The sequence below is a fragment of the Varanus komodoensis genome, unplaced genomic scaffold (assembly GCF_004798865.1).
Source record: "Varanus komodoensis strain SLA01 unplaced genomic scaffold, ASM479886v1 scaffold36, whole genome shotgun sequence".
Classification (NCBI taxonomy): Eukaryota; Metazoa; Chordata; class Lepidosauria; order Squamata; family Varanidae; genus Varanus; species Varanus komodoensis.
The window spans coordinates 7,860,942-7,888,355 of record NW_025335873.1 but is presented as its reverse complement, the minus strand read 5'-3'; the positions used below and the strand labels follow the sequence as shown (position 1 = coordinate 7,888,355).

Genomic DNA, 27,414 nt, shown 5'->3' with positions numbered 1-27,414 from the left:
GTTTTCCCTCTTCCTTCGCTGTGGGGCAGCCCCTCTGATGCAGCAGACAGACTTCTCCTCCAGGGACCCATAGGTGGGCATGGCCTCAGCCAGGTGGGAGCCACCTCCACCTGACAGCTGCACAGATCTTTCTGCAGCCGTTGCTTCAGCGAACGCAGGGCTGTTCCAGGCCTTCCACCCAGCCCTGGGTGCTTCTGCCTCCCCACTTGGCTTCCGACAGGAAAGACAGTGCGCGGAGACACTGAACCCACTGCTCGGGGCCCCAGAAGTGGTGCCTGGACCCTTCCCAGGAGAAACACTGCCCTGAGCCAAAGGATCGGGTGCCAGCGGGCGGTGTGATTGCATTTCCAGGGATGGCTTCCTCAGCAGGGCAAAGGTGACGATCCAGGCGTGTTTTTAAAAAGGGTGGGAGAGGCAGGACCCAGGAGTTCTCCGCTGAGGAGGAAAAGCCCTGTGCTGGCTGCCTACATTATTTGGGGCAAAGACGTTCCTGCTTGGCCTCCTGCCTCTTGTGCTGCCAAAACCAACTCTGGCTGGCCAAGGAGGATGGTCTCCGAGGCAAAGTCTGACTTGGCCACAAATCAGATATCGCCTAAATCTGGCAGGAAGCTCTTAACTCCCCTTAATTTTGTAGAAAATAATAATAAGACTCATTTAACTCCCCTGGGAGCGCCATCACGAGGCAGTTCGGACGGAAGTGAAATTTGAGTGTGCAAAACGAAAGAAGTTTTGCAGAGTGTTTTAACAATTGATTGTTTCAGGCTGAACATAATTCTATTGCTATTTCAATTAGTAAAGGTGGTCCTTTTAATTGTGATTGTTAAGATTTTTCCAGTCTCTTATGTTAATTATTCCTGCTGCCCCTGCTGTGATGGGGATGCTATTTCGCTTTATTATTTATTTGCATTTTTATTTATTTAAAACATTTCTATGCCGCCCCATTCGCCGAAGCCTCGGGGCGGCTCACAACATAAATTAAAATATAATACATTAAAAATATAAAACAAATTAACAATATAAAATAAGTCGCCCTGGCGACTTATTGTACTGATGTTTTAACTGTTTTATTTATGTGGTTTTATGTTTGTTAAGGCTTTATTGTGCAAACTGTCCAGAGAGCCATGAGGCTCTTGCAACAGTATATAAAAGTGTTACATAAAATAAACAAAGATAAAGAAAACTGTCTGTGTTAATCAGGGATTACCACTTTGATCCATCGGCATGGATTTAGCTGGCTGAGGGCACAAACCGCAGTGCTGGGAATAGGCCTTTTTCTGTCAAAACATGCCTAGAATTAGGTCTTTGTGCTGCATGTCCCCTGTGATTTGAGGAGTTTGTGAGGGTGAATGCAAAGCCGACGCGGCCCTGATCAGAGTCTTCTTCAACCGATTGCAAATGAGAATACCTCCACCGAGGACGGCTTAACGCCCGCTTCCCTCTGGCGTGGCCCCGCTGCGCCCTCAATGCTCATGGCTGAAGGAGACCCCCAGAAACTCACCCCTCTATTTCCCACATCCAAGCTACAAAAGCCATGCCTCCTGTACCCAGGGCAACTAATCCAACTTGCCCTGGGCCAACACCTGAAGCAGGGCGTGCGCCAGCTCCGTCTTTTTCAGTTGGGCCCAGGGATGGTGACCCAAAGGTGAGAGGCGTGGAATCGGCCTCTCTGTCCTGGCCAGATCACTGCCTGCTGAGATTTAGACTAAGTGCGGCTTTTCCCCTCTCCGAGGCTGGGGGATCCATTAAGAGGGTCCATCCCTGCAGGCGAATGGGTCAAGAGGGTTTTTTGGTTGATACGGCAGGGCGTTGTGGAATCCCCGGTTGATCTCTGGAACGGGGTGGTGACCCAGCTCATGGGCGTGACTGCTCCCGAAGGCGAGCTCATATGGCGCCGAACGCCAAGCTGGAGGTGGGAAGCCTTCTCCCAAGTGGCAGCTGCAAGGGAGGCTGAGCTGGAGGCCCAGAGGAGCAGGGCCTTCTCGGGGGCAGCCCCCCATTGCGGAACCACCTGCCCCCTAAGATCTGCCTGGCATCCTGCCCTAGTAAAGTCTGCCTTCTGCACTGAGGCACTTCATGGCTCTTCAGGCCTATGTCAGGTGCAGCTGTATTACGTTGTGTCATTGTACTGACACGCAATTCAGGGCAGAGCTTCCATTTTGGCAGTGCAGTTTTAAACACACCATAGGAAATGGGAGCTGAGACAGCACCCGTCCATTTGTGGAAGTAAGAAAAATCGCTTGGGGGGAGGACCTTATGAGTGGCAGCTGGGGAAATTCCGACTCCGTGACTGACGGGAAAAGGCAGAAGAGCAAATAGGAGGAAGAATGGAATGGAGTGTGGTTGGGAAGGGCCCGGCTGGCTGGCTGGCAGAGTGGACAGGAATGTTCTGCATTGCCAAAGTTTGTTGCAGTTCCCCCTATGGATCCCAAATTCCCAAAATCTGCTGGGAAGTGGGGTCCATGTACAATCCACGCATGAACTCAAAAGCCTGAAACTCGGTAGCTTCCATGAGCGTCTGCCACTAACCCTCTGCCTGAAATTTCCAGGCACAAACTGACTTTCTAAGGGGACCCAGGAGGGGCCCAGCCCTTGCACCAGACTGGGGGACGTCAGCCTCCGCAGAAGGGCAGGAAAAAGAGCAGCATCCCGGCTGCATTTCTTAAAACCCTTTACAAAGCCAGGCCCAGCCACCAAAGGGCTTGGCCATGGAGACGGAGCTCTGTTGGGCCGCAACCATGACACTGCAACCACGCCTTGTGTCGTTAGACAACACTGCACAATTACACCTGGCAGGAGAGGTGGGGCCCCGTTCTGTGGCTGGTCTGCGCCTTCAGTTTCCCTGCCGCCTCCAGCGCTTTGCTGTTCTCTTCCAAAATGCCCCATGCAACACTGCTTTGGGGCGCTGTGGGGAATTTAAATGGGGGGCATAGCCCCCACAATGTTGCTGCTGGCTGCAGCCACGGCTAGGTAAGTCCGCCCGTGCTCGGCAAGAGAGGCAGGTCATATTTTCCATCCCTCAAACCTGCCTGAGATTATTCCAATCAAGTCACCAACCTTGCAGGCTGCCCCGGGAGGTGGCGATGGCTCCAGAAGGGCTGGACCACAACTCCCATCATTCCTGGCCTGGAAGTGATGGGGTCGTAGTCCCACACACCCCTACAGGCTTGTAGCCCAGAGGAGGCGGCACTGAGAACATAAGCATGCAAGACCAGTGCTGCCACACCTGCCCCCAAGGTCCACCCAGCCCAGCCGACCCGCTGCCCACAGGATCCATGAAGCAGGATGCGTGCAGGACCTCCACCTGTCCAAGCTCCCCGGCACAGGTGCATGCAAGCCGGCCGCCTCTGGTGGAGGAGGTAGCCCACGGCAAGCAAGGCTAGGAGCCACGGAGCGCCTCCTCCCTCGTGAATTGGGCCAATCCCCCTTTAAAGCCACCCAGACTGGCGGCCCTCACCTGCTCCCGTGGCCACAAATCCCACGGTTCCACTTATGGACTCCCTTCGATCTGTCCTAACCCACCAGCTTTGTGGGACGACCCTCTGGGGTTCAAGTGTTGTGGGACAGGGAGCAAAACTCCTCCTCCTCCATATTCTCCGCTCCAAGGATGCTGTCACTTGCCAGGGTGGGGAGCCTCACGGCCCATGGGGTGCAGAAGGGACCTTGGGCCCCCGCGGGCAGCCGCCGGGCCCCCAAGCAGCTCACCCCGAAAGCCTCGGCTCTCCCCCACCCTCTGCCACCAGGATCTTTTCGTAAGTGGAAATGCCAGGACGCACACGGGGACCTTCTGCACGCCAAACGCTGACCACACCCCGCTCTCTCCTTTGCCAGGGCACACGAGGCAGAACACGGGCCGAGAGCGTCTCCCCAACCTCTGGTTTCAGCCAGAGCTGCAGATGAGACACTGCTTCCCACCAGGTCAGATGCCTCACCATCCAGCCTGATGTTCTGGACTCTGCCTGGCAGCAGGGCTCCAAGCGGGGCCCTTTCTGAGTCCTACCTGCAGATGCTGAACTGGGTCCCTTCTACAGGATGCCCTCACCCCTGGAAGTTTTGGGTTCCCAGCCACAGCCACTAAATCTTAGCACTCAGCACATGCTCAGAAACACCGGCGCTGCCTTCTTTAGGCTCACATTGCATCGCTCCTGCTCCAGCCTCCGCCAAACAGTAAGCAGGAATTAAGGAAAGGCTGCCCCTTGGATCCGGCTTCACCACCCCCCGCCGCCAATTCGAGCGCGTTTGTCTTGACTCACTGCAAGGGGCCCCCGCTGCCCACCCTTAAGAGGAGGAGAGCACTCTGCACTTCCCCAGGAGCACGTTGTCGTCTCCGGTTAGCAAGCCCGGACGGGGGAGCGGGAGGGGGCAGGGCGTTGTCCCTCCCAGCCTCCTCCGCCCCACGCCGAGGGGCAACGCAGGGGCCGGCCGGGACGCGGCGCCCGCGCCGTGCGCCCCGGGAGAAGGGCGCCCCGGCGGGGGTGGGTGCGGGTGCGGGGCCCCCGTGCGCCCGGACGCCGCTCACCTCGAACAGCCGCGGGATCCCCCGGCCGGAGACGTAGTCGCGGGCGTCGGGCGGAGCGCTCATGGCGGGCCGGCAAGCGCCTCGACGGCGCGGGCAGCCGCCTCTCGCCTTCCTCCGCCGCGCCGGGCAGCCGCTCCTCCGCCCCCCGGGGCGGGGAGGGGAGGGCAGAGGGGGGGCGCACGGGCAGGCGCGCCGCGACGCGCGCGGGGGCTCCGGCCGGGAGGCTGCTCGGCGGGGGGGGGGGGGCGCCAGCCCGCCAGGTCCAGAGCTCCCCCAGGGGCCCCCGTCCCAGGCCGTTGCTCCGCCGCTGTGCGTTCTCCAGCGGGCCTGTTTGCCTTGCATTGGGAGGGTGGGATGGCCTTCACGTTACTGCGCTGGCAGCGCCGAAAAGCAAGCCCCGAGCCTTGAATGCGGTGGCTAGGAGGGGTGGCCCGGAGGACGGGGCCCACCCTGCGCCCCTGGGAGGAGAACTGGCCGAAGGCTGGCGGGATGGAAGAGGAAACTCAACCGGTGCACCCCTCCAACGGGGTTTATTTTCAAAACCGCCTCTAGCTGGGGCTTACCTCTCATTTCCAAAGCCAAGAGCATGTAAAGTGGGAAGCACACTTTGCCTCAGCTGGTGCCAATTTCCCATTCTCGCTGGCTTATGATCCTGGTCCAAAGAGAGACTCACGGTGAGCCTGGAGCTCAGCCCTGGACTGCAGGAAGCAGTTGATCAGCAGACCATCTGTCCACAGTCAGGTAGTTCTTCCCCATTACAGACACCTGCTCCTCTTCACAGGTTCCATGCCCAGCACCTCCTGCACACCTGGCCTGTACTTTGCAACCGAGCTATGATCATTGCCTGCTTTATTTTCAAAAATAAACAGAGTGCTAGAAATCATTCTTGTTGTCACGACTCAGGAACATGCAAAACAACTGCCTCTGAGACTGGGCAAACTGCCTTTCTCCTCAGCCAAGACGAGTCCCTTTCATGGTCTGACAAAAGGTTTGTAGCAAAAGAACATTGGCACAAAGTCACCTATTGTCCAAATATCAACCAGAGCATCAGATACTAGGGAGAGGAGAGAGAGAGATCTAAAAGTTTGGTGCAGCAGAAAATGTACTGCTGTCTTTTCAGGACAAAAAGAACAGAACAAGAGGAACACACTGCTCTGCCCTGTGTATCCCTACTCCAAAGTCGTCCCACTGAATTCCACTGGTTCCCCAGTAAAGTGTGTGCAGGCCCTTTGCCTAGTAAAGGATATTTTACCTTGCTACCAAACACAAGCAAATTTGGGTCAGATCGTCTGACCCCAAACGATGCCAGAGTATAAGAGACATAGCAAGACACAGCAACACACAAAAACCTTTCCTTCTGGGCCTCTTTGTGGCCCAGCTCTCAATCAAACCAGCAACACGTGCACAGAAGCCAACAGTGTGCAAACCTAGGAACATTTTCTGGGTCGACGAACCCTAAAATTCAGCTTTAAGTTGGCGTTGAATAGCCAGCCATCAAAACACGCTTGTGCTTACCCATTTTCATACCCCCTTTTCCGCCATTTCGGAACCCCAAGTGGCCACATGTGGTTCCAGGGGGTCCCCCCTCCGAGCTCAGGCCAGCCTCAGTCCTGCTTATGTGCTCCAGACCGTCCTCTAAGCCTACTTAGAGTAGGCTTAAGCGCAGAGTAGGATGCATGGACTCCATCAAGGAATTCTGGAATTACAGGAACCAAGCAGGGCTGTCCTGGACGAGACAGCCTATCCATGGGATTTCATTTAAGTCGGACACACCTGGATGGCTCATAACAACAACATTCTTCAGGTCTGTGCAGGGAGGCATAATTTGCCTAAAACCCAATTCCAGTATCCCAGAATATCTCTAGATCAGGGCAGATGGACTGTTTTCCCAAAAGGTAAAGGCCGCCCATTGCTGGCTGAGGACAGAAGGGTCGGCACTGGGGACGGACAGGCCCTGCTTGGGAGGATTCAGGACACGAAGCGTTCCCCCGCTTTGGGTTTGCCTCACCGAGGACCCGATGCCCCTTCCTCCAGCTCTTTTGTGCCTCGGCATGACAAACATTTCCCAGAATTGCCACTCTTTTTGTGGGTGGGTGAAATTTAAACAGGACTGCGCCAGGGGGGCCAAAGGCTTACCATCCTAAACCCCATGGGTATCACCCTCCAAAGACGATTCTTCCCCAAGCATCCTCAAATGGTGGCAGGAACATAAAACAGGAAAAGCACTTCTCCTCCACGGAAATTTCTGCCTGGTCACGGCGAGAACCAAACGCTGGATCAGAGAGACCTTTGATTCTTCTGCTTCAGAAAGAAAACCTTCTCTATGTTAAAACCTTTGCTGACCAATTAAATCTCACGCCCCTTTTAGTCAATTCAACGTTTATTAAAAGTTTTTTTAAAAACGGGATTACTCAAACAGATTAATCGATGAGATGCTGCAAACCCAACCAAAGAACTGCCCCATGGCAGTAATTGTTCTGGATTAAATAGTTCAGAAGAGAAGACACGAGAAACAAGATGCAGAACTGTTCACCGTGGGCTTCGAAGCCACGAGTGCCACAATCGGAAGTAGGGCTGAACGCTTAGTGAGATTGTCTTGGAAGGCAGTGGCGTATTGGAATTATTCCTTTAAATCCAGTTTTGCAACCACAGGTAACCAGATTGTGAGATTAAGAACGTTCTGGGCTCGGTGCAGGAGTGGCACATGGGTTTTCTGCGTCCCAAAGGCGGAGGATCAGAATGAAGTGTCCGTTGGCCACATTTTGGAGCGATTTCCACTCTCCGTGTTAACCACGGAATTTGGACTCTCGGGGCAGAAACTGTGCTGCTTTTGCATGTTGAGGTTCCTTATTTTGCTCAGAGGCTGGTGTTGCACTGGGGGGGTTATGGGTGGGGGGGACCCATAACCATCCGTGGGGGAGTGTGCAGCTGAAAGAACATCACTTTCGAAGTGGGGCTTTCCTACAGGATGGGAGAGGGGTGCACTGGCTTTCCAGTACAGGAAGGATCCGGCCGCATCGGGGTTGCCGGGGGCAGGGGGCGTGTCTGATGCCGAGCAGCAAGGAGCCCACCGGCGAGAAGAGAAACAGGCCATCGTACCGAGCAAACTGTGACCTTTTTACTGTCTTACAAATGGGACTGAACACCCTGCAGCCCTCCGGAGACCATTGGACTGTAACTCCCAGTGTTCCGCGCCTGTAGGGGCAGTGGCTGTGGCTGATGGGAGGTGGGATCCATTGACATGGGGAGGAGGGCCGGCGGTGCCAGTGTGTCTGGGGCCCAGGGGAGGGGGGGGGCACCGCGTGTGCTTTTCCCACTTGTGGGTTCTCATGAACGAGCTGCTCCCATTTGGACGGGTCGATCCGCAAGGGGGCTCTTGCATGCCCAGGTCCTTCGCGTGGGGCAGAGGTGGGGCGGATGCCCAGCCGAGGCCTTTTCAGCAGCTGGTGCCAGCGAGCCTCCGAAGGGGAGCGGTCGGCCTTCCGGCAGTCCGAGGCCGAGAGCGCACGGGTGCTGGGAGCCGAGGCCCTCCGTGGTGGAAGGCCCTGGAGACCCCACCATGCCCTTCGCCCAGCTCGGCCTTGTGTGAAATGTACAAATGGCCCCGGAAGCTCAGGCGAGGCGCCAGCGCGGCGAGGGGGCGAACCCGCCTCGGCACACTGTCCCCGTCCCGCAGCCTCCGCGCTCGGGCCTAGTCCCAGTCCGGGTGGGAGAAGGTGATGTTGTACAGGCCCGCCCACTTGCGGAAGACCCGCTTCTCCGTGATGAAGCGGTGGTGGTTGCCCTTGCGGCTCCGCTCATTGTGAATGTACGTGGCACACTCGTCCGGGCTCTTCGGCTCGTAGTAGTGGTAGGGCATCCTGCGGGGCGGAGGGTTCTTGCTGTGGGGGACGGAAGGGCATCCGGTGAGACAGACCGGGGCAAGACCCCTCCACGGAGCCCCCCGGGAAGAGGCGGCACAGGGGAGACTTACGTGCAGTAGTTTGGGGGGACCATCCCGTAAACGTGGACCTTGTCACACAGCTCGACCGCGATCACCATGGTGAACCAGCCCGTGCTCAGCCATGAGCGGGAAGACACCCTGCAGCGGGGGCAGGAGACAGGGGAACAAGGCCGGGGAGGTCAGTGCAATGGAGAAGCTGGCATGGACCACCCATCATCCTGAGAGACTCCAGGGCAGCGTAAAATGCTCCAGACACAGAACGACAGAAGCAACATATCTCATGTAACGTGAAAACCGGGGTGTGAGCAAGCCCTAAATGTTTAGAGACAGGCCTGGCTAATTAATTTCGTGAGCTTCTTACAGGATCACGATGGCTACTATGGTTCTTTGAAGGAGAGGCAGAGAAGAAAACCCCCTGGACAAGGTACGTCTGATGTCTGCAAGTGCCAGGAAGCCTAATTTTTAACCTCTAAAGGCTCTTTTAACTAAACGCGACCCTTTTGGTACTTCCCAGCTGTGCCCTGCAGGGGGCAGCACTCCAGGAAACAGCCCAGTGATCCACACCTGTCCAGGGGGAAGCTTATTTATTTATTTAAAACTTCTACTCCCCCGTCCACCTCTTACGTCTCGGCTTACACTAAAGAACAAACAACAGAAATAAAAACAAGCTCAGCATCCGGCAACTCAAGAGAAACCCCCTGTTGGATCCAACCAGACAATAAATTAGTGGGGAAATGAAAGGTTTCAGCGGCAGTTTTCAAACTGAGATGGAGTCCCAACCGCCGGATGTGCACCTGTGCAGCCAACGTCCCTGTCTTCTCCCCAAGAAGTAAGAGGGATGCTTACCTGTCCTTCCCTGTCTCCATTTTGAACAGGTCATCAAACTGCTTCATGCGGCTGGGGGAAACCACGAAGGCCGACATGTTGGGATAGGACAAGCTGACCCGCTGGATGACTTTGATCAAGACCTTCTGCATCCTCACCGGGGGCCCCCAGAAGATGAGGACGGCCTCCCGAGTCTTGTTGACGAACTCCTGAGGTCTCTTCAGCACCCGGAAGATGCTCGAGTGCGCCACCACCCGGAAGGTCGTCTTGTTCCCCACGTCCGCTGCATAGCCTGTGGTGGGTGCGTCGTTCATGCGGATCGTGCACTCCGTCCGGTCGATGGCGGCCCCCAGTTTGCTCCCGAGAAGGTGGCTGGAACTGGTGATAATCGCACATTGGTGGCAGTGGCGGTCCAAAGTCTGGGAACGGAAGAGTTTGAGAAGCCAGATCAAGCATCTCGGATGCACCTGGCCAGAAAAATCAAGTAGTACAGTCCTTCCGACACGACTGCATTTCAGACTGCGGGTGGGGGAATCCATTGCTCACCCTCCCCTTGTGCTCAGGAAACAAAACAAAGCTTTCTCACACTTAGGAAACTAGCATTTGTACAGCCCTTTCCTTTCTACATGCGGGGAAATGTTTTGTCCGTCTCTCCACGGGGAAGCCTTTAATACACACGGTTCCCCCACCCAAACAGCCTACAGTTCTCCCTGTTAAATCGCGGTCTCCTATCCTACCACGCTCCTTCCCTTCTCCCTGGTCAGTTCGCTCACTCACCTTCACGCAATTCCTGGTTGCCTGTGGCAATGGGGCTAATATCTATTTATTATTTAAAGCTTTTATAAACCGTCCCTCTACTAGCATCTAGAAATGTTTTAATAAATAAAAAATTTTTAATAAAATAAATAGCATCTCGGGATGGTTAACAACAAACGAGTAAAACAGAAATTAAAACAGCACAGCGTGCAGTATAACACACATTAAAACCAATTAAACACTAAAATAACGGGAATATTAAAAGTTTTTCACCTGGCGCCGAAAAGAAAGCAGCGTTGGCCCCAGGCGGACCTCTCTGGGGCGTGTATTAGGGGTGGCAACACAATGTTTGCCTTACCCGCATCACAGGGAAGGGGCTTCCTCTGTGTTTTGGCTGGTGTGTTACCTTTTGTATGTTTGCAAGATTATCTCCGCGGCTTCCTCCGCAGGGCAAATGGGTGCAGAAGTTCAGAAGCCTCTCCTACCTTGTTTTTAGAGACCGGGAGGTACCCATTCTTCACGCCCCAGTTCTTGAGGTTGGAAGGCAGGTAGGGCTTCGCCCGGAAGGTAGTATAATGGAAGACCTCGTTCCGGTTGTTGGAGTTGTAGATAATCAGCAGCGTCACCAGACCAAACAAGACCACGAGGACGACAGCATGTGGGCTCTGCAGGCCAGGAAAAACAGCGAGAGGTCAGAGAGAGCGGACCCCCCCCCACCCCCCCGACGCTTGCAGAAAACCTGGATGCGTGCATGCAGCCACTCGCTGGCGAGGCGCCGAATTGTGTGCCTTGGGGCGCTCAGCAGCTCCAAGCCGAGCGTGAGCCGGCAACGGGACGCGGCTGCGAAAACGGCAAATGCCGTTTCAGGCTGCGCTAACGGAGCCGGGTTTCTGCGTCCCACGAATGCAGAGTTCTGCTTTGTCAGGCCTCCTCTAATTCGGGACCTGCTGCTTTCGAGAGGATACGGACAACCTGGAGCAGGTCCGAGGGATGGCGATGCAGACCCGCACAAAAACGAGTCCTGTGGGGGAGGGTTCGAGGGCCGGGGTTTGTTTAGCCTGGGAAGAGAAGACCGAGCAGAGAGCCTGGCTGGGCAAAGGTAGCTTCTGTGCCACCCCAGAGCGCAGGAATAGATCGAATGGAAAGAGGGTACCTGCGGGGTGCGTATCAGGGTAAAACTATGAACGGCAAGGTGACTTGGGCAAGGCCCTTCCAACTCCATGTCTTCTGGTATTGCTGTTCACGTGTACAATGAGTTTTTGGCTGCACCCGCCGCCTCTTAAAACCTGCATTTATGCACAAATCCAAAGGTGGATTTTGCTTCGCGTTCCGGCACTTTTGCCGTCGCGGATGAGCACGGCTGCTCCATGTTTTCGGGAGTTTAGGGTCTTTCCCTAGTTTGTGCGGAAAGCCACTCTCATGGAAGCCGGTCACCTTCCGGTTCCTCCGTCTTTTCTTCAGCAATATCAACAAGGTTGAAGAATGCCGCGCCTGCCTTGGGTCACACTGACGGCTCATGTTTCTGACCTTTTGCCTTCCACATAAAATCAGGAACATCAGAAATGTTTCATCCATTATATACACTACCAAGGGGAAATTCCTATCAGCCACGTCTTTTGTCTTAGCACATTACTCAAATTCATCATTGCACAACTTTTCAGGAACAATCAGGCTTCCCTTCACTCATTTCCTTTTTTTTTTTTTTAATTGTGACAGCCATTAGCAAAAATCTGGGAACACAGGAAGCTGTTTGAGCCTGGCTCTAACCATTAGTCCATCCAGCCCAGAATGGACAACATTGGGTCCCAACAATACAGCAACCTACATTCAAGGGCTGAGCATGGGTTGTAGCTGAAATGTGGGTTATCGTATTGTCTGAACCCAGCCGCCTTAACTAGCCATGGCTTGTTAACCACAAACACCATAATAACCACAAGACATAAGCCATGGTACACCTGGCTCCTACTCACGATGCTTTTCGGTGCCGTATAAAACCCTTTTTATGTCCCCAGTATTTTAATAGCTGAAAATTTTGCTCTTAGTGTTAATTTTGCATTTTCTCTTTTGTTGTATTGCTGTAGTTCGGTATTGACAGTTTGCCAATTGCTGTGGGTGTGTTATGTTTATTCTGGGTTGGCTGTTATTGTTTTACTGAATTGATTATTTTACTGTTATTGTTGTATGTTGCTCTCTGTTTTCTTATTTGTTCCCATTTTTCATCACTGTTAACTGCCCAGAGAGCCTTGGGCTGTTGGGCGATATAGAAATAAAATAAATGAACAAGCCTTAATCTCCTTTCACTAAAACACATGTTCTTGTCCACAGACTTATGTGTCAAAAGAGGCAATAAGCACAGGGTCAAGACAACATTCGGAAAATGTGCGTTGTTTTCTGCTGGCTGCTCACAGGACAGCTAGAAAAACTTCCCCATGGTGCAGAAGAAATTAATGCAAGTGGAAATTAGTTTTCTAACGTTTGAATATCAGAAAACCTATTTTTAATGCAAGCCTATGAACACTTCCTTCGAATTAGGGGCTTACTTCTTCATAAGCATACCTAAGATTTGCAACTAAAATACAGTAGGCGCCCAAATATCCGGCCTAATGAGGAAGAAGCGCAGGCCCGATAACAAAAAGCCAGATAGGCCGGCGTTCTATAAATGCTCACTTCCTTCCCCACCCATACCATTAAAAACACCCTTTTTATACCAAAACCCGCTTTTATTCCTATTTTCTGACCTCTCAGTACAGGCCAGTACTTTATAAATGTTTGTTATGTACTGTACATTTTAAAAATTTATTATAGAAAAAGGAAGTCCAAGGTTAAAAATATGGAACACATTTTAAGATAAATTTTATAATGTCTAACTTAATTGCAGGAAACATAAAATCATGTACACTGTACAGTATGAATACATACACTTTTAAAATAAACCAAACATTAATGTAAGACGTAGGCTTAATTCTTACAAAAATCATTTCAACTTTTAAACATTTAAAAATCATTTACTATCAATGGATAGTAAAATAAGTTCGGCACGCCTGAAGTTTGGTTGCTGCAGCGTAACCCAAGGAACCGAGCAATCTTATGGCCAAGAAGTCGCTTTTTCCATACACTCACCACAAAACTTGGAATTAGGAATGGAGACAGGGAAGGAAATAGGAGCTCACCTTCCCCTGGTTCTTACCTTGTTGTTTTTCATTTCGCTGTCCTGGGTTTAGGTTGGAGCCTTGATCGGCGTAACATAAGCACGGAAGTCAAAATGGTAGGAGTCTCGACGCGGTGTGGCTGAGCCCCCCGAATTAGCTTAAGGTTCCCGTCCTTCATCCCTCATCCTGAGCCTCAGGACTCGCATCGGCAGACGGAAGCCAGAGAACTGCGAACAGCAGAAAATCCAAGGGGGGAGAAACCGAACGCATGGCATTAGCATCCCATTTCTTAATATATGCCAAAGTGGCAGTCAATCATAATGGAAGCAAAACGGCTGCGTTCACACACACACTATCAGCTGCTTTGTGAGGATCCCAACGCTTTCTTTGCTGGCCTCGTGGAGGAGTCTTCGCACAACCTTTTTCTTCCACAGTCGGGAGCTGGCGATATTTGTGGTCTCCTTGCTGCTGCTCTCCTGGGGTTTATGCTTTTGGGGACAAGGTCTGAGCGCTATCAAGAGGACCAGAAGAGATGCTTAAAAAACGAGTTTTGCGCACCTTAAGGAAGGAGAGCGGTGGGACCAGCCCTCGTCTCAGGTGGGGGTTGTGGTGCCCAGCAGTATGTTCTGGAGCGGCTGCTCCAGGTTGTCCCATCATCCTGCTGAGGTTTATTCCAAAGGGCTCCCTCGGCTTCGCACTGGCTGCAGCGTTTAGTGCCACGTTCCAAAATTAAGATGGTTGGAAGCGCTGCTGCTTCTCTGTGGAAGCCTCATTTTGAAGGCAGCTCAGACACATAGCTGTTAGCTGCCCAGACAGCCTACGGCGAGTGGGGCGGCAGATAAACGGAATAAATAAACAAACGCGCGCACACCCTTGGCCATGTTTAAGTGGGACTCGTGGGCTCCCAGGAAGAGGTCCACAGTCTGGACTTACCAGCCTCCTCGGGGGCGTCCCATGCCAGAAGCCCCAAAGGAGTTTCTTGCAGCGCACAAAGAGAGCTAACACTGTGCCGGGGTGAAGCGCTGGAAGCGCTGAAGGGCTCTGACGTAGATCCTGGGAATGTGCAGAGTGCCTCACGGAACACAATGCGGGGGGGTGGGGGGGGGAGCCAGGACCCACAGTGGGTTTTCCTAGGAAAACCCAGGGCGCGGGGATGACGCGATGGAGGGGGGGAGGGGCGCGGACGTAGATCCTGGGAATGTGCAGAGTGCCTCACGGAACGGGGGGGGGGGGGGGGGGGGGGGAGCCAGGACCCACAGTGGGTTTTCCTAGGAAAACCAGAGCCCTGGAACAGCTTGATGTGCAGGTGAGCCCGAGTTTTTAACATTCTGTAGCCACACACAACACGTGAAGCCGCTGTGGAATATCCAAACAGCTACGGATCTGTTTCCAAGCTTCCAAGTTTCCAAGCTCCAAGAGAAGGGATGGGCACCTTGGGTGGGTGGGTCAGTGGGGGGCACTCCAGGGCCATTTGCTCCCCAGACACCCCACTCCTGTGAACTGCATTCCCCCCCCTCAAAAATGAATATATCCTATGAACATTCCTTTGGGATTCTCAGCTGGAAACAGAGTAGAGCTTTGGGCACCCCTTAGTGCCGTCAATACCATTTCCCATCACAACCGTTTTTTAAAAACTGATCATGCGGGCAGGGCTGAATGTTTCCACTCCTGCTCAGAAGCTCCCAGCAGCTGGTTCCTGGAGGACATCCTGTTTCTCAGGACCCCCTGCCAGCCCATTAAGATCCACCTCGCGAAGATCCAGGCAAAACTTTAGCTCTTACTTTGCAAGATGGCTGCGGTGGCTGTTTTCCCTTCTGAACTGTCACGCCACAGATACTGGGATGATGTTTTAAATGCCCTGATTAGAGAGTCGCCTTGCCCTCCAGAATGATTGGAAAAATACTGCAATTAAGACAGGAGGACAGGAGAAGCTATCAGGCAGAAAGGACGGGGCAGGACGAGGGCGTAAGTCTTGGACTGGATGGAAAGTCTAGGCAGGCCGTAACACTGGCTGGCCTTCTATTGATGGTGAACTTGCGTTCCTTGTGACTTCGGTGTCAGAGAAGGGTCCAAAGTGAAGACCAATGTTGTAGTCCTCTGTGAACCCACAGTGGCCACATTCCATATTTCACTGGGCCTCCCAAATTCGGGACTGGTTGCAGAACCCAATACCTAGCCCACTGTTGGTTTCTTCTGACTTTCCATTCCACTAGCGGAGCAATTTAAATCATCCAGGTTTATTCCTTCCTTCCTTCCAGGTAGTTTTACTTTTTGATTCAATGGATCCCCAAAGACACATTAAAAGCTTTGCAAAAAAGAAAACAAAAATCTAACAAAAGCATATGAAACGATGATTGAGTATAACAGTAAAACCGGAGAGCTAAACATTCATCGCTAAATCATTTCTCGCTTACGCTTGTGGCAAGGGAACTCAAGTATTAAATGCATATAACCTATATTGTTACTGCAAGGTAAATATCAATCTACATAAAGCCTACATGCAGGGAAATTAAAACAAACGGGGAACGCAAGCAAGAAAATTCAAACACAAACACTGAACCGAAATAAACCATGCCCTCATGACTCGGACTGGTAGCCACCAAAACAACTGAAATGTTAGCCAAAAGTCAAAAGCTGGCAAAAGCCATCTCCAATTTCATTAGCAAAAGCTGAGGCAGAACCAGGGAGAAATGGTTCTCCCATCCGGAAGCGAAAATGTCTTTCGCTGATCTCAATCAAAATCTGCTAGATGATATTCAAAGTGGATCTCCCTTGCTAAATTCCCTCCTTGGAAAATTGTTTTCTCTGGTCTCAGACCTCCTGGGTGAAGCAGCGGTGACCTTAATTTGGTAGCATCCTTGCCAAAGCTCTGTCTGGCTGGCTGGACGGGCCAAATTTCCTTTGGCCCTGGCCCATGTGAACGCAACCATCGCAAGCCCCGCGCCAGACCCTTGTGCGCAGCTAGGAAGACAGTGAGCACATTCAGCACCAAGCCAAAATCGCGGCGGCGGCATGCCAACAACTCCTGAAAAGCGTGCCCATAAACTCGGCCAGGCAGAGCTGTGTGTAGTCTCTTGCCGACGTGCCATCACACACAAAGCAGCCCTCCGAGAAATCGTCTCCCGCGGAGGAAACCCTGCAGCCATCCCGCGGTGAAAATTGCCCCGGCTGCTTGGGAGATGCAGCCGGAATCTTCAACAGAATCATCAGTTCTGGGCAAATTATCTGGAGAATGCACATATGAATGAAGGCTTGAACAGAACTAGGACCAGCCGCCGCCACCCCCCCAAGCTGAGGCAACAGAAGAGGCTGGTTTCCAGCTTCTCCTTCAGACTACAGCTTGGAAATTGCATTCCGCCTTCCCCTTTTCATGCTTGTTGTTAGAGACTTTCCACGGGCGTCTCCATTTGAGCTTTTGCAAGGGTGCCACCCCCAGTGAAGGAAGGAACTCGGTGATGGAGGAACAGAGAGGTGAACAACCGGCCATGAAGCCCGTCTGAAGGAATGTGGAGGAGAGAAAAAGATAATCGGCTTGAAAGAAAGGCTGCTCCTTTCTTTCTCATCCTCCCAGACAGGGGTCGCGGGGCAAGGTGAAGGCAGAGAGGGGTGAACTTGTCGTTATAAGCTCGCAGGCGTAATAAGCTGGTGAATAGACTCACACACCTTGAATAGACAATGGGCTAATTCTAATGCACATGTGATGCATGTAGTGGGATGAGATGGGATATGTAGTATGTGGACGGAAAGAGTGCAACCTCCTAGCACCTTACTCAGTGAGGGAAAAGGAGAGGGCTGTGGCGGATGGAATGAGGGGTAAAAGGAGCTGTTTTGTGTGTTTGTACTTTGGGGAGCGTCCGATCGAGCATGCTCTCCCCGTCTATTGCAACGAACGAGGTAACGCCCCACTCTGTCGGTAGTCTTGGTTATTTAACTTGAGGAGAAGTATTTTCAAAGCTTTTTGCATAATGCCAGGGTATTCTTGATTTGGTTACGGAGGGGAGGGAGAAGACACTGACACCCTCCTCTGCGTTTAGGACAACTGGCCCAGCTCACCTGTAACAATGGAAGGGGAGCTCAGCCATTTCAGAAGTTCCGATAGGATAAATATGCCCTGGAGAGTTTTGCTCAGGGGAAAAGTACTGCTCTTATTACCCTCAGGAAACGGGAAGCTGCTTGCACAAGGCGAGGGGCCCATGCAGTGCTGGAAAGGTGGGCCCAGTCAACTATGAAATCCATTTAACAGGCCTTTTTCCCCATGCGGCCTGGCTGTTCCCATACAGCGCAACACCCTATGGAAACATTATCTGGGCTCACCTGCTCGGGCTCGACCGCCTGAGCCGAGGGAAGCGATGAACAAGCAGGTCAGTCCAGGCTAGAACTTGTGGTGGGCAAAGGGTCCGACAGCCCAGCGTTTTCATACAGATTTCAGGTGCACAAATGCCGTTTCAAACTTCGACACCCGGCCAAGGAGTTGCTGTGGAGGCCTCTCAAACACGTCTGGATCTAACTAAGGGCTCTTGGAAATACTTCCGACTCCCCCCACAAAAGAGGGGGCCACCTTTTCCACCCCAAGGGCCTGCACCGGCTTACTGGCTAGGCATGAGGTCCCTTCCGCAGACCCCTGTCCGGGCATCCTTGGGCAGGAGTCCAAAAGGACCCAGCAGGGAGAGACAAAGGAACTGCCGGCACAGCCAGAACTGGACCGAATACCTAGGGAGTTGGACCTCTGTCCCAAAGCCTGTACGCAGTTTATTATTTATGGCATTTATAAGCTGTCCATTACTGTCGTCTCTGGATGGCTTATTACATTATATTATATTACATTACATTATATTACATTATATTATATTACATTATATTGTAAGTCCTAAACAAAATAAATTGGCTATACCATGACTGAATATAAAAATAACACAGTTAAAACAAGTTAAATAAATATACAATTAAAATCAACATTAAAATATTGGTCAAATAAAAAGGTCTTGACCTGGCGCCGAAAAGCATATAATGACGGCGCCAGGCAGACCTCTCTAGGGAGCGCATTCCATAGTCTGGGTGCCACCACAGAGAAGGCCCTGCTCCGAGTACTCTGTCTCCTGACCTCCTTCAAAGAGGATTCCCAGTTCTCACCTGGTAGGCAAATTGTACCTGGCCTGAGCTAATGCACAAAGCTTGTCTACAAATTTCCTTCTCTGTGCAAAAGAAAATTAAAAATGGAAGTTATTCCATATGGGAAACGAACATACCCAGGAGAACGCCCTATACTGGGCATGGATGCATGCCTTGATAGGCTAGCTTTCTATCTGCAGGGAGCAATTGTGCGAGGAAAAACAGATGGGCGCCGATCGACCATCTCAGTGCATTCGACAGCCAAGAAAGGAACCGTGGGACCAGCGCAGCGGAAGGAGGCTTGAGCAGGAGAATGAGCAAAACCAGGAGGAACCGGGAGAGAAAGCCCCATTCATGGACCGCCACACCTGATGTTTCGTGCGTTGCACCTTCAGGGCAGGCCCTGCAGAACGGCTGTCATGTTACGAGGGACCTTTGCCTGTTTACAACAGGCTGCCAGAGTGAACGTGGCCACCCCTCCACCCCCTGAAACATCTGCTTCCCGGAAGGATAAACTGGCTGAGGCAAAATCCAACCAAGATCCGAGAAACAAGGCATGGATCAGGAAAGGAGATTCTCCAAAAGCCATTCGCGAAAAGCCTTCTTTTGAACCCAAATCCGTACCCAGATCCGGCACTTCTTGTTGGCCCTGGGCTAGTCATGTTGCCTTTAACAAATTGCCACTGCAGGAGAATCCGACCAGGCAGATAAACTCCCCACATTTTCTCTGCCCTCTTGAATCTATTTTACAAGCAAATGATTTTTTAACCTTCTGATTTTGCCTTCAGCAGGCCTACAAACCAGAAGAGCCTCTCCCCACCCGCTTTTGGGGCATCACCCCAGCACTTCTGGGTTCACGACAGCCTCCTCATTTTATTTTCCAAGGGGAAGAACACCCCTGCTGGGGTTGAAGGAAAGTCAGCCCCCCACAACCTCCCCTCTTGCCCAGTTGGGTCGGAACTCCTCCTATCAAGGCCAAGTCAAGAATTAAATCTCCTCCATCCCCCACAGACATGGTGCCGATCCAAACTGAGCCACCAAGCCCTGTTTTGTTTTTTTTAAAGAAAGAATAAAACGTGGAACGGCACAAATGAAAGCGACTTTGGTCTACAGCTTGCTGCAGAAAAGGAAGCAAGAAGGTACGAGCAAAAGACTCCATCGTGGAGGGGGCCCAATCCAGGGACAAAGCATGCAGAAAGCTCCTGCATTATCCTCAGTATCTGCAATAAAAAAAGGTCTGATCTGGCAAACAGAGACTGCAAAACAGTTCTTTTGCCCCCCTGCAAAGACGTTCTTTTCTGCCAATTCTTAGCTTCCAAGGGCTGCTTCAACAAACAAAGAGAGCAAGTCCCTCCCACTTATGGGGAGAAGATAACAATGAATGCCTGGAATGTTTTGCTAGCTCGAAGGGCAACGGCACAGCGGCGGTGGCGGGGATATAAATCACATCAAATCAATCCATCAGTGCAGTGCAAAACGCAATTTTGCACAAGCCCCGACCTCACCCCGCTCCCCTTCTTACACATATCGTGTGCGTGCAAATTTCAAGACTGCCCTTAGCGGCCTGGCATTCGGGGCAGCTGCGATGCGGGGACGCTAGCCCACCATGTTGCACGGCTATCGAGCATGCGAGGGCTTGCCATTTTTTAAAAACTGACCTGCAGACCTTTGGGATTCCCCCACGTGTGTGGAGCCCTCCCTCCCGCAGGACTCAGGCATGGTCTTCGAAAGCCGGGGCAGTGGGAACGCAACCCCACGGTTGTTCACCCTGCTGCACAGACCCGGCTTAAGCCTCTTCCAAGATGAGAGCCCCATGAAAACACCCGTGGGGAAAGCGTCTCCTTCCTTACCGGCACAGGATGCCTCAGGCGGGTGGAGGAGGGAGTGTGGCGGCAGCAGAACCTCCCCTCCATGGGGAACCATGAGGCGGTGCCAGCTCTGCCTGCTGGACCATCTTCCCATGATCCGGTTCGCGTCCCCGTGCCTTCTTCTCGGATCGCCCCTACGGGACGGAGAACAGCATCTGCGGCACAAAGGTCAGTGGGCTTTTGAAAATGCCGACCTGAAAGGAAGAACAGATGAATGAATCACGGGGTGGTCCGGAAGGCACAGGTGGGCTGAACACAGCACGCTAGCGAGACCACGGGGTCGGGGGGCAAATGATTACCAGTGGATTATCGTGACCCTCGAGCCCACTGGCTTCCTCCCTCCACACTTTCAAAGCCGCTGACTTCCCTTGCAAAAAGTCCCCGATGGGCCAGAGCATCTTCCGGAGGCACAGACACTCAGAATGACTCTCTGCGCATGCACAGAGGGGCCTGCTGAACCGAGCCAAGGGGTCACTTCTAGGAGCGCTCCTTCTGAGTAAGTCATGGGAGGCGACTGGCCTTCGCTCGCCCAGCCACTGGGGCTATGCCAGGAATCAACCTGGCCAGGGATTCTCCGCAGATGTGAGGAAGTGCTTCTTCACACGGGGCAGGGCGAGACGATGCCATATATTGCCACTGGAAGGAGTGCTGGCCACCCTTTTGGGCAGCAGTCAAAGGGGACTGGGCAAAGCCACAGAAGAGAAGGCTAGTCCTCATGGTTCTCTGCCACTCCCAGTGCTAGAGGCAGTACACTGGTGCTCACCAGCTGCTGGGGAACATAGGTGGGAGGTGCCGTTGTCCTCCTGGCCTGCCTGTGGGCTTCCCGTGGGTGGGTGGCCGCTGTGGGAACACCACGCACTGCTGGGACAGCTTTAAGGCAGGAGTGTTCTTGACAAAGCCCTAAACAGCTCGGGGTCGGGATGCTACCAGTCCCCTTTTGCACTCTTGGTGGTACACAAGAATCCGGACAACGATGCCTTAGAAGAGGGCCGTTCCTATGGTGTAATCCCTACTCTCTGGAACATTTGTGGCTCCAAGTGTCAGAGGGCGCCTGCACAAGCTGCTGTCCCTCAGTGAGGTCATCCTTGGCACCCACTGCTCCCTCAGTGAGGTCATCCTTAGCACCCACTGCTCCCACTCCTCCTCCTCCTCGCCACCACTGCTCCCTGGGGCAGAGCAAGAGGCAAGTCCAAGGCGGACCTGTCCCGATGCCAGCCCATCCTTTGGAACTCCCTGCCACTGGAAATCAGACAGGTGCTGCCCGCCCACTCTGTGTTCCCGGCACCTACTAAAAGCACGAGTTCCCAGCAGGCCTCTCTCCCGCTTCTATTACAATAGCCAGCATTTCATTCTTCTTTCATGCTGGATATTTTGCAGAATTTTCTTTGAACGTATGCCTTGCAGAAATCGACGCATCCTAAAGCAGCTGGCTGGGACCGAACTGGAAGCCGGTTCGCCTCCCACGAGCCGATTCGCCCGCGGGAGCGAAACTGGAGCAAAGGGCTCTCCCTGCTTGGAAAAATCCCTTTTCCTTCCCACCCTCCTTGGCCAAGACGCCATGCTCACGAGGAGGCTGAGAAAAGGCGGGGGGGGGGGGGAGATCGCGCTGTGCAGACACGCAACACACACCAGGGATCGTGGGCGGATGGGGGGGCACATCCAGACAACCCCAGGACCCCCTTTGCCCGTGGGCTGGCTTCCTGGAGGCGCGCTGGGCAGCGCGTCGCCATTGCAGAAACTCGCCTCTGGCACGCGTGCTTGGGCGGGTGCTTCCCCGCCAGCCCAGCTCGCCCCCCCGAAGCCGGCAACTTCACAAAGCAGGCCTCCCCCCTCCAGCCCTTCCTCCTCCTCCTCCTCCTCCCACCCCCACCCCCTTCCCAGCATTACTGTGCGCGACTCCCTTTCTCCCTCTCAGAGCCCCGTCTCCTCCTCTCCCTGGGCTGGGAACGCCGCCACTTGGTGGTCTCCGGGCGCCCCAAACGCGGCCCCCGCCAGGGCGCCCCCTCGCCCCCTCCCCGCCGTCCTCCTGGGAGGAATCGCCGCAGAGACCAAGCCGCGCAGACACGCGCGCAGCCCCCTCCCCGCCCGGACGCCGGGGTCCCCGCCCCGCAGCGCGCCAGCCAGGGAAAGCGGGGTCCGGGGGGCCGCGCTCAACTCACCCGGCCGCCGGGCAGCCCCCCCAGGCGGGGGCGCGGGCTCGCTGCGGGCGCCCGCCGGAGACCTCCCCGGGATGCCAGGGCCGGCCGGGCGGCGCTCCGGTTGCAGCGGGCGCGCTGCCCGCGGCTCTGCCCAGGCGGGCGACCAGCTTGCGCTCGCACAGCCCACCAGGAGCAGCCAGCCTCGGGGACCCACGGCCGGGGAGCAGCTCCGGCCCCGGCCGGCCGGCCCCTGGGTCCTAGCACACCCCGGTTTTCCTCGCCTGCATGCTCGCTTGCTTGCTTCCGAGAAACAGCAGCCCGGGGGCGCCGTCGCTTCTCCTCCTCCTCCTCCTCCTCGCGTGCCCCCTTCTGGCAAAAAACCGGGGGCGGCCCCGGTGCAAAGAGATGCCCCGTGCCCAGGGCAACACCCGAATCCTCGCTGGCGCTCTGGCCGGGCACCGCCTTTCGGCTGGATGCTTTGCGAGGCGGGCACCGCACCAGGCCCCCCCGCTCGAGGGGAGGGCGTGGGGGTCGCGAACTGTTGCAAAACGGCCGATGGTGTTCTTGCAATGCGGCCCTGTTACCCTGATGGAGAAGGAGAGGAGTCACGAACAAGCCGTGACGGTTGCTGGGCAGCCAGAGACAAGACGGAGTCCCCAGGACCAGGGCAAGCAAGCCGGGGGTGAGGCAGAGCCCGGGTCCCAAAGCTGGGCTGAGCAGCAAGGCTGAGACATGGACCTGGGTTCAAGGTCAGGAGCTGGGGGCTTTCAGCCCGGCAGGGCGAGGATTTGGCCCTGAACGAGCGAACGGTTCCCGAACGGGAATGCAAATAGAGACGCAGCACCTGCTCCTCATTAGCCAGACCTCACCTGGAACGCAGGAAAGGGCCCGGCGGAGGGCAAGAAAAATGATCCAGGGTTGGGAAACACTGCCCTGTGAGGAGAGACTGGGGGGGAACATGATGTCCTGCTAGAAGTACCTCAAAGGCTGTCCCAGAGAGGAAGGCCAAGATCTCTTCTTGCTGATGCCAGAGTGCAGGACATGGAATAATCAGTTCAAGTTGTAACGACCCAGATTCAGGCTGGACATCAGGAAAAGCTTCCTCACGATCAGAGCAACAGGACAGGGGAACCAGCTGCCTGGGGAGGTGGGCGGGGCTCTCCCACATTGGAGACATTCAGAAAGAAATTGGGCAGCCCTCTGAGTGGGGTGGGGGGACATGGTGGCCCCTTCCAACTCTGCTATTCCATGATTTCATGACCTTGAGAGAGAACTGGGCAGGAGACATCCAAGGTCGGGCAAGACACAGGCAGCACAGGAAAGAGCAGGCCCAGCCTTGCCCGGGGCAGTTCTGGAGGCAGCAGCTGCCTCTTACAGCACGCCTCCCTCCCACTCCCAGGGCCCCCAGCTGGGGCTCCTCAGGAGGCTGAGTGCTCCAGTGGGGCCGGGGCTGATCCTGCAAATCACGCGGTGGTGGTTCTGGCTGCTGGAGCAGCTCCGGTTCTGGCAAAGAATTCCCATAGTGCAAAACGCGTTCCTTTAAGGGCAGCCCAGAGAATGGGGCGGGGGGGGGGGGTGCTGCCTTCCCTGGATTGGGGCCCCATAGATTTCCTCATGGGCAAGCTGCATTGAGACAGCAAAGGTCGCCTTTCCACCAGCTCTGTGGAACCCGTTGGTTTTTCCTCCTCTTCCCTCCCCATTCGTTTTTCCTTGTGTGCTTCATCTGGATTAACTGATACGGAACTGATGATATGCAAGCGGCTTGTTTTTGGCAGAGGCGCCCCTCCCCCCACCCCCGGCCGGCAAATCGATAAGCGGAGATGATGCGGGTTTCTGCAGCGAGGATGGCACTTGACTCGGTTTCCCGGCACGGCTTCTCTGCTCTCCACATCCCGTTGCCATGACAACCCTGCATCACTTTCTCTCAGATGTCTCTGTGTCTCTGCCATTAACGGAAGGGGCAGAAACTCTCCATGAAAACCCTGCAGGGGCCCAAAGCAGACCCCCATTTTGAGCCGTCGCTTTCAGACATGCCCTTTCCCCACGGTGGGAGGGGCGAAATTTGGTTTTTGTATGTGGGGAGTGCAGGGTCCCGATTCTGACCTGCAGGTGGGTGTAAATGTATTCAGACTTGATATTGTGGGCATGTCAAGTCAGCAACACAGAAGGTCATGCTGGCTATATTGACTTGGCATTGCCATCAGAGTCGGGTTACGGCTGATGAGATCCGGGTTCTAGTCCCTTCTGACTACAGTGCTTTGTCTTGTTTTCCTTAATCCCAGTTCTGGCCCTCAACCATTTTGTGAAGCCAGCATGGCCTAGTGGTTACAGCAGACTTCCCCAATTCTAGCACCCTCAGGATGTTTCGGACTACAGCCTCTCTTATGCTTGGCCATGCTAGCGGGCTATCCATGGGATGTGCAGTCCCAAGCATCGAGAGGGTACAGAGCGGAGGAGTCTGGGTAAGAGCAGCAATTTCGTTCTGAGCCCCGAGTTCAAATCCTGCTCAGCTGCCAGACTCCCTGGATAGCCCCTTTCTTCAGCGGAGGTCCCTGCTACGGTCGCCGATGCAGCGGGCAATGGTGAAGGAGAGCCAAAAACGATGCCTTCGGGGAAAGGAGGGGCATACACACCCCAAACAATCGAAGTGATCGCTCTGGGGAAGCCTCAGAAAAGAACAGAACAGCACACCCCCAGTCCTAATAAAACACTGGATTATTTCCTTACCCTGCTAGGAGAAACCCATTCAGTCAGCCCCCATCAAACCATCTGGACCAGCGAAGGCTCCCACCGGCCACATCCAACGAAAGGCACGAGGGGGTATTTTGAGCCAGTTGAAGGCATTCCTAAAATACACGGCCGGCTGCAGCATTCAGGACGACGTTCTCCAACGCACCGCCCTCCAGAGGTGCCGCACTACAACTCCCAGCAGCCACAGCCAGCTGGGAGCTGTAGTCCGACAACTGTGATGGGCAGCGGGGACGTTCTGAAGGCTCCTTCCCCAGGAACGGGAGGTGTAACCCGAGGCTGGCGGCCCTGCTAATTCAGCTGCATCACGTGCTGCAGGTCACACCTGCACAGCCTGGACCGACTGATGCTTTACAATCGCCGGCAAAGCCGAGAGGAAAGAGCGGCGACAGATTTGTGGTACCGGAGGGTAAGGCGGGGGGATTAAGACGCGCCCCCCGTCTTTTAACACGGAGCACAAATTTACAGGTTACCTACCCTGGAATAATCAGGCTTGACTGCGGCTGTTCTGTCTGCTGTTCCGTCTCCTAACTTGACCCAGATTACACGTAAACTGCTGCAGTCTTTCTGCCAACCAGCTCCGTCCGCAAGAAACGTTTTCCTGCAATCCTTCAGTGAGATATTAAACGTGCTTCCCCAGGCAGCAGGGACGGGCCTGTAATTCAGCAGCTCCTACGGGTGGGCAGATTGTGGCCCTGCAGGTGTCGCGGCCTACAAGCCTCATCATCCCCAGCCAGCACAGGGGCCTACCCCAATCGGAGGCCTGGAGCAATTCACCTTTAAGGAACAGTTACGACGGTTGGGATATTTCAGCTTAAATATAAAAAGTGATCTTGATGCTGCAGAGAAAGAGAAAAGGGAATGGTTTCTGTTTCGCTCTTTCGCGTTGTTGCAGCAACTTGGGAGCAGGGGAAGATGGGCCAGGGCACAGCCACCTTGCTGAGGCGTAACAGGTCTGGGGAGCAACTTGGAGAGTTTCCAGAGGGGATGAAACAAATTCACAGAGGAGGAAGCGACGGAATCCGTGCCATGCCAGTTCCCTTTCCTCCAGAATCACATGCTGGGAGACAGGGACGCAAGATGCCTGCATGCTTGTTCGTCTTGTGGCAACTAGTCCACTCCAGAGAGACAGTATTCTGGGCTCGGAGGCCCCTTGGAGAAAATCACCCTGTCCATACTAATGCAGGGCAGTGCCAAGAATAAAAATCCTTGCAGAAATCAAAAACATCCCCAGGAAAAGCTGCATATCACAGGCACGACCCTCCATAGATAGTCCGTGCTAGTGGCTCTAAAGCAAACACATGTTCTTTAAGGCAAACAATGACCATCTCCAGAGAAAGGAGGCGGGGAAAGGACTTTAGAGGTCTGGAACTGGACTGACCTTCCTGGTTTGGTCAGCTGAAGCATTCAGTCAAATTCCAAGTAAATCCCGGTTTAAGAACTTTCAAGCAGTTCTTTGTTCCTTCCTGGCCCAAGAACAAAGAAAAATGTGTTTCCATATTGCTGTGCTCACACTCTGTGCTTAAATCTCTAAGAGGGGAGTCTGGCCAGTTCAGCATATTCCAGGGCAGGCCTGGCGTTCTTCTGGATCAGAAATATGCCCACGAGTCTCTCTGATTCCATTTGGAAGCATTTAACTGCTCCTACCTGGGACCAGCAGACGAGCTGGTAGGAGTAGGAGCTCATGCACGTTTTGGGTGTTTGGGGAAGAAGCTCACGAGACACAGCCGGACATCCGACACCTATTTATGCCTGCTGGTATAGCCAAAGATGGAGGTTGATGGAGTTACAAACCCAGCAGAATCTAGAAGGCTGCAAATATCCCCCCATTGGCTGCTATGAACCCGCAACCGGGCATATGAGGCCATCCCCAAATCATTCATGGTCTTCACGGTGTCTCCATTTCGCGGACCAAATTGTTGGTGAGAAGAGGAGAGAGACAGCATTCTCACTACATTTTCAACATTCTCGTTGTCTCTAAGCTTCCTGGGATACGGAGTGAAAATCAAATCAAATCAATATTCTGTGAATTGATTAAATGCTAACCCAACATCCCGTTTACTGCAGTGGCCGACCAGACGTCCAAAAGCAAAGTGCACAAGCAGGAGAGGAATGCAAAGGAACCTTCCCACCCATGTTCCCCAGCAACTGGTGTACAGCTATGCTGCCTCCAATCCTGCGGGGATGGCTCTCTCAAAATTATAGATGTTAGAAATGATAATATGCCAGGATAGCCCTCCAAAATCTGGAGAAATTGGCAATGGTCAATAAGGTAGGCAGAATATCTGTTTTAAAGGTCCTGGAACTACAAGCCCCTTGGGTGGGGCAAATTTTCCCCCTAATTTGAACTGTATAAACTGAA

At 53.8% G+C, this 27,414-nt stretch overlaps 2 protein-coding genes across 4 annotated transcripts in view; both read right to left on the bottom strand.

Annotated features, from left to right (window-relative positions):
* Positions 1 to 4,588, bottom strand: part of AK1 (adenylate kinase 1) — a 31,923-nt gene extending 27,335 nt beyond the window's left edge. For both annotated transcript variants that reach the window (XM_044440141.1, XM_044440140.1), the window contains exon 1: positions 4,517 to 4,588. In XM_044440141.1, the coding sequence (XP_044296076.1) occupies positions 4,517 to 4,579 (63 nt within the window). In that variant the 5' untranslated portion in view covers positions 4,580 to 4,588. The remainder of the gene's footprint in view (positions 1 to 4,516) is intronic.
* A 2,290-nt stretch (positions 4,589 to 6,878) lies between these two features.
* Positions 6,879 to 26,733, bottom strand: ST6GALNAC6 (ST6 N-acetylgalactosaminide alpha-2,6-sialyltransferase 6). 2 transcript variants are annotated; one of them, XM_044439833.1, is made up of 8 exons: positions 26,434 to 26,733; positions 25,530 to 25,891; positions 20,149 to 20,360; positions 13,228 to 13,416; positions 10,526 to 10,705; positions 9,306 to 9,703; positions 8,490 to 8,597; positions 6,879 to 8,397 (listed from the first exon to the last, which is right to left on the bottom strand). In XM_044439833.1, exons 4-8 carry the CDS (start codon positions 13,240 to 13,242, stop codon positions 8,208 to 8,210), a joined length of 891 nt encoding a protein of 296 aa, XP_044295768.1. In that variant the 5' UTR covers positions 13,243 to 13,416; positions 20,149 to 20,360; positions 25,530 to 25,891; positions 26,434 to 26,733; the 3' UTR covers positions 6,879 to 8,207. The 2 variants fall into 2 exon arrangements, with proteins under 2 accessions (XP_044295768.1, XP_044295766.1); XM_044439831.1 differs by having other exon boundaries at positions 25,530 to 26,733.
* Positions 26,734 to 27,414: the final 681 nt, after the last annotated feature.

What these genes read in the sequence shown, in the direction of transcription:
- ST6GALNAC6 (XM_044439831.1), bottom strand. An exon ending in TCCCGGTCTCTAAAAACAAG is followed by an intron (nt 9,704 to 10,525) that starts GTAGGAGAGGCT and finishes TTCCGTTCCCAG; the next exon opens with ACTTTGGACCGCCACTGCCA. An exon ending in GTCCCCCCAAACTACTGCAC is followed by an intron (nt 8,398 to 8,489) that starts GTAAGTCTCCCC and finishes CGTCCCCCACAG; the next exon opens with CAAGAACCCTCCGCCCCGCA.